We start from the raw sequence: 10021 nt of genomic DNA, 5'->3' as shown, positions 1-10021 counted from the left end.
GATGAAGTTCAAGATCTGGCTTTGCCACTTTGCTCTCCCGTGTCTTGATACGCAAAGCTTGGCTAATGTACCTTCCTGTCACCCTGCAAGGGCTCTTGCTGTTTGCAGAGTCACACCTGACCTGAAATCAGGGTCATGAATTCAAGCCAGGGGTCTTGACAAGCCAGAAACTTGCTGGCTAATTTAAGCAAGCTTCTGAAGTTCCCCTTTCCTCGGTTTCCCTATATTCAAGGGAGCGTAACATGCTCTCACCTTTCTGCCTTCTGTGAACATAAAGACCAAAAGAAGCACGCAGGGTGTGAATAAACATTGGAGATACAGCCGTCAGGCGTGAATTCAGGTGCACCAGAAATTCATCTGGGCTTTTTCAAACAAATAAATCAAAAGTTGGAGTCACTTAAATACATAAAGAATTTGATTTCTCCCCTCCCTCCCTCCCTTCCTTTTCTCTCTCTCTCTTTTTTTTTTTTTGTATGGGAATCTAATGGTCCGCCCTGTCTTCCTGCGAAGCTGGATAGCAGCCCCAGAGGTGATCTCCGCATGGAAGGTCCAGGTTGGTGTCCTCCCTGCTGACTCCAGCCGGGAGTCGGCTCGCGCCTGCCACCTGGTGTCACGTCCCACCTACTGCCTAGAAACCACGTGTAAGAAAGTGCTTACAACCTAACTACGCACGTTGGTTTCGACCGGCCCTAACCAATACGGACAGGGAAGGCGGGGCAGAGGAAAGCAAAAGCCCAATCACCTCCTACTTTCCAAGGAGAAGGTGGAGCTTGGTATTTACCATGTTGGGTTTGTCCGCAGCGCTAATTACTTTTTCCAAAGGCTGCAGGGCTTCACTCCGGCTGGCGTTGCCGCCTCGCGCGCCCCTGCTCTGCCACTACGGTCTTGGGGGCTGCTGGTCCCGAGGACCATGTGTGACGGAGCCCTGCTGCCCCCTCTCGTCCTGTCCTTGCTGCTGCTGGTGTGGGGGCTGGACCCGAGCACAGGTAGTGTCGCTTGCTCTCGCGGCCACCTTCCCCGTGCCCTCCCGAAGCATCCTGGCGCCCGGGTGCATGGGTGGACTGCTGACAGCATCATCCGAGGAGGAGGAGGAGGAGGGCGAAGGCCGCGACCGGGGAACAGGGCTCTGGTCCCCCACCCGCCCCCATCCCCGGGCAAGCTGACGGCGTGCCGTCCCCTGGGGCGATCGGGTGGCTTGGCCGGCTGGCAGAGGCCCGGCTCGGGGAGGGAAGGGAGTGCGGGGTCACGGCTGCACGATGTCCATGGAGCTCTGAAAGCTAGCGCCGGAGCCGCCACCGGCGGGAGGTCTGGTGGCCAGGCCGGTGCTGACGCATGTCCTCTCTCCCGGCAGCTGTCGGCGACGCGGCGGCCGACGTGGAGGTGGTGCTCCCGAGGCGACTGCGCCCCGACGACGTGCACCTGCAGCTGCTGCCGGGAGTAGCGGGGCTCCGGCGGTGGCGGGGACCGCAAGCATCTCCAGGTGGCCCTCCTGCGGGGCCGGGAGAGCACGCCCTGTTGCTGCACCTGCCGGCCTTCGGACGCGACCTGTACCTGCAGCTGCGCCGCGACCTGCGCTTCCTGTCCCCGGCCTTCGAGGTGGAGGAGGCGGGTGCCGCGGGGAGCAGCGGACACCCTGCCGAGCTATGCTTCTACTCCGGACGAGTCCTGGGCCACCCGGGCTCCCTCGTCTCCCTCAGCGCCTGCGGCGCCTCCGGCGGCCTGGTACTGCCCGCGCCCCCTATGGGTCTACTCTGCCCAGTCTGTTGCGTTGCCTGGGGTGGTCCCGCGGAGGGCTGGGCGGGGGAAGACCTTCCTCCCCATTTCCCTCACTTGGCCTTCCAGACTGTGCCGTCTGAGCAAGGGGAACACAAGGGGGGTGTGGGGCTGTCATTGTCTCGGCTTCTGTTGTGTGCTGAACCTGGCCCAGGCGGGGTTACATTGAGAAGTTGGCTATAGCTCACCTAGGGGAATGCATAGGAAACTGTCGTCCCACTCGCCCAGCATCTGCACAGGTGTGTATGAAACACTTGAAGGTCGATTTCATATGTCTGGGGATGGGGTAGTCATGTACCTCTCTTCTATCCTTTGAATCTTCTTTTTATACTAGGAGGGCACCCCAGGCAGGCTATGGTTAACCTCACTTTTGTTAGCTGGAAGGTAAGATCAAGAGAGGAAGGGTAGCCACTGGCCATATCCCCTCACCCCAATGCAGGCGTTTGTCTGGATCCACCCTCAGTGAGAACTGTGGGATGCTCACCTGGCCCGGGCTTATGCCCCGTTCTCAAGCTTGCTGTGTTTGAGACACACCTGTGACGAGTACACTGAGAGGCAAAGAGAGTTTGGGGGTCTTTTTGTCCTGTTTGTGCTCACACTTGAGCACTTGGCTACACTGGTATCGAGCCAAATTCTTCTCAGCTTCTCCATGGTGCCCCCAAGGAAAGCACGTGACTGGCAGATGGGTTGTCCCTGAAGAGCCTGGCGTCGCTCAGAGCATGCCATGCACTGTTGTTTCTCGGTATTTTGTCACAGTAGACCTCTGAGACAGAGGCTTCTGATACTGGTTTTTTTTTTTTTTTGGCGGGCTACCCGGGGCCAAAGAAGTTACCCCCTTCACCTATCTTGTATATCACCACCCACGATTCTCTGGCCTCCACTTACACAGCCAGCAGCAAAGCTGGACAGTCTGTGACCCCAAGATTAACTTCTGTGGAGTTTCTGCTTCCTTGGCACTGGGTCGAGACCGGGGGACCTGTGGCTGTAATTTCCTGGGAGCAGCCTAATTTTCGGGAATTTTCTGAGGTCTCATTTTAGGGTATGGTTTGCTTTTGCTTAGCTGGGAGAAATTGGCAGCCTTGGTAAAAGGAGGCAAAGGCACAGACTGGCGGGGCCTGGTAGGTGTTAACGTGGAACGGGGGGCAGAAGTGTGGGCTGTGGGCAAGGAGGCTTAAGTAGGAGTAAGAAAGGCTCAGATCCCTGTAGGACTTGGGTCAGAGCTGTATCATGTTCTGGGAGGGACTCAAAGGCCCACATCATTTTTCCTGTTTTTGCCAAAGTGTTTCAAGTCTAGGTCACATCCCTGTACTGTACATGGAAACATCTGAATCCCATTTGCTGCGGTTTCGTGAGTTTCTGGAGAGGTCAGAGTTTATACTTCTTGGTGTAAAGTTTCCAGCGAGGAGATATCTGTGAAGGAGCCCAGGCTGGAAATCTGGAGAACATTGATTGAAAGTCCTCACAGAATGATTGCTGAGCCCTCCTCACAGCCGTCTTCTGAGCCAGCTTCCCAGGAAGACTGTGCTGCCCTTCTGCGCCATGTGAGGGCGCTGTGCCTTAGAGAAAGGAGCACAGCCAAGACTCTGAGTTCAACCCTAGCCAGTTGCGGGTGGACTTCTTCTAAGTCTTGAGATTTTTCAATTCCAGTTTGAGGAGACGCTGCTGTTGTTTAGTCTGCCTTATTCATCCTGTTCGTGCAAGCTGTACGTTGGACACTCTCCCCGAGTTACACGTAGGCAGAGACTGAAGCAGGAGGAAAGAGACATGGCTGGGAGCGGGTCTCTTGGTGTCAAGGTGGTCCTGGAACAGAAAGGAAAGAAAGTCTTTAACCTTAAGCTACCTGAGATTGCCCTGCACCCCATCTTTGGCTTGGCTGTCCACCCAGGTGGTTGATAAAGGTGTGGTCTGTTCTTTGGCCGTGGTAGAAGCTCTCTGAAGTGTGCAGTCATGTATGTGTTTGCCAGAATAGTCTCAGCTACAAGGCACGGGTAGAGAGCATCATCCAGAAGATAGCTTTTGGTAGCTGTGGGTGGATGGGGTATCTCAAAAGCCTTCTTGTGTTGAAAGAATCATGTTGAGCAGGGGCTGGCAGACTTTGCCCAGAAAGGAGCAGAAAGTGAATATTTTAAGCTTTACGAGCCAGCTAGCCTTAGTCACATCTTCTCAACGTTGTCCTTTTTGAGTGACAGCAGCTATGAGAGGTATATAGGCACGCGGGTGTGGCTGTGGCTGCTGGGTAACATTTTGGCCGTTGGTACATTTTGCCACAGCTAATGTCTACAAATGGCTGTTTGCACAGCGGCAGGAGTAGTGTGAGCCCTGTTTTCACGGCATGTATGCTGTATGATGTTGGGGGTCTGTTTAAAAGGAGCTACATCGCCGGGATAGAGCACTACTAAATTGTTTATGGGGCACAGAGTGTGAGTTGCCCTCCTCCCCCGAGGTTGTTGGCAGCAGGCGGAGGTGTGGGCCTCTAGGGTTTCCCCTTCTTTGTCTTATCAGGAAGAGCTATACCAGCTGCACTTTTTGGATCTTCAAAGACCCCAGGCCCAAGGATTAATTGTTTTCTGTTTCTGCTGTTTCATTCTATTTACATTTCAGGGAGTCTTTAGATGTAGCGTAGTTTTGGAAGGATTCCTGTAACCATGGAATTGGAAAGCAATGAGCTTTTGGCTGGTGGGGAAGGTATGGCTCCCTAATGAATTTCCCCAAGCCTCCCGTGATTAGCACCAGGTGATGGGGGCTAGCAGAATTCCCAAGGGAACTTCATGAGCAGGCAGGGCACTGGGGGGTCGGGGGAGGGGCACTTCAGGCAGGGGAGGAATGCCAGTCTCTCAAAGGCTCTTCGTGACTTGTCTAAAACATGTGAGCGAAAGGACTGTTTTAGGAAGGGGGAGGTCTTGGGAGGTCTGCAGGCTGCCATTGGGTCTGATGGGCTGAGCAGTGGCTACGTTTCCTTTCAAAGCTCTGCAGATCGGAATCTGTTCACTCAATCTTGGCTGAGGTCTACAAGGGTATACTGTAGGTGAGCTGTGGGGCCAGAGAAGACACCAAAGCATTCGATCTGTGCAACACTAAGTAGCCAGGCCCATTTCCCAGGCCACCCTAGAAGGACCAAGAAGAGTAGAGTGTCCCTAGGCATGCCTTTTCTTAAGTCACAGCCACACGCTGCAGAGCCTGGCATCTCCGTCATGTGGATCAGACACCGAGTTGTCTCGGTGACCATCTTTGCTCCGGCTGGTCAGCAAACACAGCACCATTTTTTGTGACCCGTCATTGATGGGTGGGTGGGTGCCTTTTACAAACTGTCCTGTGTAGAGCTCTTGCTGTTCTCTTGGAGGCTGTAGAGAGTGCACACTTTGGTTTCTAGGGAAAGAAGGGGTGCAGATGGGAGCGGATGGGGACTGAGGCGCCCCAGCCAGTGAGTTCTCCAGCGGCAGCTGAGGTTACAAGAGGCTGGCGTGCTTTTCTAAGGAGGGCAGCTGGCAAGTCACTGGGCCTTGGAATCGGGAGACAGGCTTGGGATGCTGGCCTTGCACTTTACAAGATAGCACTATCCAGCTGTCTGTGGTTGGTCCATTACTAAATTGCCCAGTTTTCTAACTCAAAGTCTCTTTATCAAGTACAGCCATGTAGGACTTAGTTTGGGCAAAAATTCTTAGAGTGTGGTAACTTTTCAAAAGGAATCTGATAGCCCAAACTGCAATATAAGTTATCATGGTATTGACATAGGGAGATACCGCTGAAGAACTGGTTGTGTAAAGCATAAATACGCTGGGAAACACAAAGCACATTCTTAGGTCTTTGTAGATGGCAATAACAGAGTGCATGCCAAGAGACTGGAATACAGCAAGAAGGGGCTGTCGTGAAGTTTGGAGCTGAAGGTGAAAGAATTGAAGAGAATCTGAATAGAAAGTTCCAAGGCCTCCGGCCTCCTCTTGAGAGGACATTCACACAGTCAGAGTGACTTCTCCTGTGACCTCCCTTCCCCTCCACACTATTTGCACTTCTAATTGTCCTGCTCAGGAACTTCACCCACCTGCAACTTTCCAGAACTTCCCAGAACCTGTTAGGACGCCAGGCTCTGGCTCCTTTCTGAACATGATCTAGGGAGTTCAGATTTCTCTTTGAAATTCTACCAAGTGGCATCATTTTCTAGAAAAAAAATACAAGGTGGTGTGTGTGTGTGTGTGTGTGTGTGTGTGTGCGTGTGTGTGTGTGTATGTGTGTATGCATGCATGTATGTATGCTGGGATTACATGCCCTCCCCTTTACACGATTTCTGACAATCAAATTCAGGTCTTCATGCTTGTAAACTGTCTCCCTACTAAGCAATCTCCCACTAAGCGATATCTCCCTAGCCCCTGACTGCATTCTTGAAGCACATTGCCCAAACACTGAATGGCATCAATGGCCTGACCTTGACTGTGTGTGGCAGGAAATGTTTCTGCAGCCTTTAGATCTGCAACAATCACAGTCACTGGTTGACCTTTCTCAGGGGCACACTTTTCTGCTCAGATACACAAATGCATGGTCCTTGTGAGACTGTGACCTTGAGCAAGTCCTTAACTCCTTTAAAGTTCTCCTCACCTGAAGACATCCAAAAGACAAATGACATTGGCCTGCTGTTGATGGAATAGAATAAGACAGAATCTGTGGAATCTTTCAATGAGAGCCTGGCTTAATAAGGCATTAAAACCAGGTTTCTCCTCTAGCCCTACAGGTTATTTCTAGTTATAAACCAACCAGTCAGCACAGTTGACTAGATCATTATTCCACACCTGCCATGTGCAGAATGCTTGAGTAGGCCTCTATCAAGCCTCAGAGATAAATGCAACACAGCCCGGCCTGAGAAGATGGTCCCCATGTGAACACTCCATCTTTTGGGGAGGCTGAGCCAGGGAAGCAAGAGGAGATTCTGGAAGATGAATACTGGGGCCAGGCAGAGTAGAACCTCAGTCAAAAGAAGTTTGGAGCTGAAGGGAGTGGACATCATGTTCTAGGACAGAAGAATGGAGGCCAAGCTACCAAGGTCAGGTCTTCTTAAGATGAGGGACCTATGAGTTGGTAGTGGGGTAGGATGGGGTGGATTATTTAGGGGGTGATAGGATTGAACCGAGTGAGCATATGTGGGTGGGGTGAGAGGGCACACCAGATGCCAATGTGTGGCATGTGAAACTCCCCAAGCTGAGTAGAGACTCCTGCAGGGCTGGTTAAACTGATTGCTGAGCCCTTCCCACGGCCCAGTTGTGGGTGCTGCTGCTACTTCCATTGGCCCGAGTTTACACTCAGGCCTAGAGGCAAGAGAAGGTTCTATAACAGTTGTCTGGGGAATCCTGGGGAGAGCATGGTGGGGTGGCCCAGAGGAGGGACCTTTGGGATGACAGACTCAGGCCTTTGATGGGGGAGATGACTATGGGAAGGATGACGCACACAGGGAGACTTCACACACAGCTGGCAGCCCTGACTGCAGTGAGCGGAAATGGAGACCCCAGGAGGGGCCTCACGTTCTGACCAAGAGCTGATCTTGAAAAAGTCAGGTGTCTGTCTGTGTCAGGAGTTAAACAACTGTAGGTGTGGCAGCAAGACTGGGGGTTCAGAATGGAAAGGCCCTCTTGTCTGTGTGTGCAGGAAGTGGTTGTGTGCAGGGAGGGGGTTGGAAGACCCCCATGTCTGTGTGTGCAGGGAGGTGGTGAGAAGACCCCAACGTCTGTGTGAGCAGAGAGGGGGTTGGGAAGGCCCCCATGTCTGTGTGTGCAGGGAGGGGGTTGGGAAGGTGTCATGTCTGTGTGAGCAGGGAGAGGGTTGGGAAGGTGTCATGTCTGTGTGAGCAGGGAGGGGGTTGGAAGACCCCCATGTCTGTGTGTGCAGGGAGGGGGTTGAGAAGACCCCATGTCTGTGTGAGCAGGGAAGGGGTTGGGAAGGCCCTCATGTCTGTGTGTGCAAGGAGGGTTTGGGAAGGCCCCCGTGTCTGTGTGAGCAGGGAGGGGGTTGAGAAGACCCCATGTCTGTGTGAGCAGGGAGGGGGTTGGGAAGGCCCCATGTCTGTGTGAGCAGGGAGGGGGTTGGAAAGACCCTGATGTCTGTATGTGCAGGGAGGGGGTTGGGAAGGCCCCCATGTCTGTGTGTGCAGGGGGTTGGTTGGGGTGCCCTCATGTCTGTGTGTGCAGGGGTTGGTTGGGGTGCAGGAGAGGTATGTGTCCACCAGATTCTGCTAAGCCCACTGAAGCATCAGAGGCCAGTGCACAGGCAGACTTGAAGCTCCAGGGCAGTTTCTCCATGGAAACAGACTTGCCTTGGACTCTGTCCTCCACTACCCACCCCCCCCCCTCAATGCAGAGGAGACCCAGGCCCACTCTGTGAGTCCAGGAGCTGCAGCTTTCTGAAGAGGGGCTGGGGGTTTCCTAGGCACCGACCTTCCAGTGTGACCTTAGTAGGAGGGTGCACTCAACAGTCACCCAGTTTCATGCGCCACCCCGGCGCCTGCACCCTGTCTGTATTGAGACTGTACCTCTGGTCAGGCTGAGCTGTGGCACTCTGCCTGTTAAAAAGTGATAAAAGCCCCTCACACATTTTCCAAGGCAGGAAAGTTAGTCTTGTTTTAGGGGAGGTAAATAATGCCTTCTCTCACAGGAGTCCAGAAGTCCCCCCCCCCCCAAGCAAGGACCCAGAACAAAAAGAGTGTTGGAAGTTACCCACCCAGAGCAGGTTATTCATCCTGCCCCATTTTATTGTCCCGTAACTCTTTTATGTGGGATTCCCAGTCTAGCCAAATGTAAGATTTCTTTTTAAGAGCATTTCACTGGGGGTTGTTGTTTGGAGCTAAGCGATGTGCCAGTGGTAGGTAGGTATGTGTGTTGTTGGCATTTCCTGTTCCCTAGCTATCTCTGCAGAGGCTGTGGGCAGTCTCCTGCAGTGGAGTGTTGCCATCCCTGGAACACACAGCCTTGAGGAGCATTGCAGTGTGTTGGTCTCTCCGCCATGAACGATGGCTGGAGACTTAGCATAGGCCAGAAAATCCCCACATAGCTCTTGGGGCCACAGTGCAGGGTTACAGCCCAACAGCCAAGGGATGGCCCAGGCTATAAATCCAGGTGCTTCTAGACGTCAAAGTCAAGGTAGCTCTCCACATGCTGTTAAAACCATCATGGTGGTTCTTGTGTATGGCTATCCACTGGATTTCCTGAGCAGTTTCAGAAGAAATATCTATGCTTACATTCTATCTATTCCCTCCCGGAGTGGGGCCTGAATGTCAGGTCTCTTCCTGTGGTACCATGCATCTTATAGATGGGGATGACAATCCCCAGTCAAGGGCCCTGGGGGCTATCTAATGTAGTGATATCTGGGACAATCCATTCAGTTTCCCTGTGAACTGTGATGCGGCAGACTTGAGAAAAATCCGGAAGAATAGTTCTGATTCTGCCTCAGTGGAACCAACTGTTAGATTGTGAAAATGTCTGATAACGAGGGGGTGGGCTGCTGAGAAGGGGGCTCAGGGAAAAGAATGGAGGACAGGGAAAGATAAGGTGGGTTGGTGAGTACTTAAAGGGAAGGTTGTGGGTGGGGGACACAAGCAGCATGTAAATTCTTTTGACACAAATTGTCACATCTATGGGACAGCAGAGCATCTTATCCCTGGACCTGTGCAGATCAAGTGTTAGAGACCCCCATGGAGCCTCTAGATGATGTGACTAAGACCCAGGGAGGGGGAAACTGTGGGGCCTTTCTTTTACTAGCCCACGGGCTGGAAACTTAATGTAGCTGTTTCTCTTTTATACTTGCCCCAGTTAGTCATGTCTCTACTTGAACATAAGGTCCCCATGAGGACCAGGAGCTGCCAGGCAAAGTACAGCTGATTTGTCCCTGTATCCATCTCACCAGTGACCTCTTACCCAGTGGAAGGAAAGCTGTATATATATATATACCCCCCCACACACAAGAAAAATGCCCTGAGAAAAACCTTTCCCCAAACTAAACGCTGAGTGTGTGTCGAGGATTTCCCGCCAGAGTGACATCTCCAGCTCGCAAACCTTGCATTCAAGCTGGCTGCTACCTGATTTCCACACACTGCACGGGAAGAATAACCGGCTTGGAAAGCGCTGGGGACCAGAGCCGGCTTTGGCCTCATACAGTCAGAGAACTTCCAGAAGAACCCAGCCTTTCGCTAGAGTTGAGGGCGGGTGGTCACGGAAGGGGTGTTCTGCCCGAGCCTCTGCGCTGCTCACTGTGGTCCTTTCCACTGCACACT

At 52.8% G+C, this 10021-nt stretch overlaps 1 protein-coding gene across 1 annotated transcript in view; it reads left to right on the top strand.

Moving 5' to 3' along the window:
• Window positions 1-769: 769 nt before the first annotated feature.
• Window positions 770-10021, top strand: part of Adamts17 (ADAM metallopeptidase with thrombospondin type 1 motif 17) — a 338353-nt gene continuing 329101 nt past the window's right edge. The window contains exons 1-2 of the mRNA XM_028872809.2: window positions 770-986; window positions 1352-1722. Coding sequence (XP_028728642.1) covers window positions 911-986; window positions 1352-1722 — 447 coding nt within the window. The 5' untranslated portion in view covers window positions 770-910. The remainder of the gene's footprint in view (window positions 987-1351; window positions 1723-10021) is intronic.

The sequence above is a fragment of the Peromyscus leucopus genome, chromosome 1 (assembly GCF_004664715.2).
Source record: "Peromyscus leucopus breed LL Stock chromosome 1, UCI_PerLeu_2.1, whole genome shotgun sequence".
Taxonomy (NCBI): domain Eukaryota; kingdom Metazoa; phylum Chordata; class Mammalia; order Rodentia; family Cricetidae; genus Peromyscus; species Peromyscus leucopus.
This window is presented reverse-complemented; position numbering and strand designations above follow the sequence as displayed.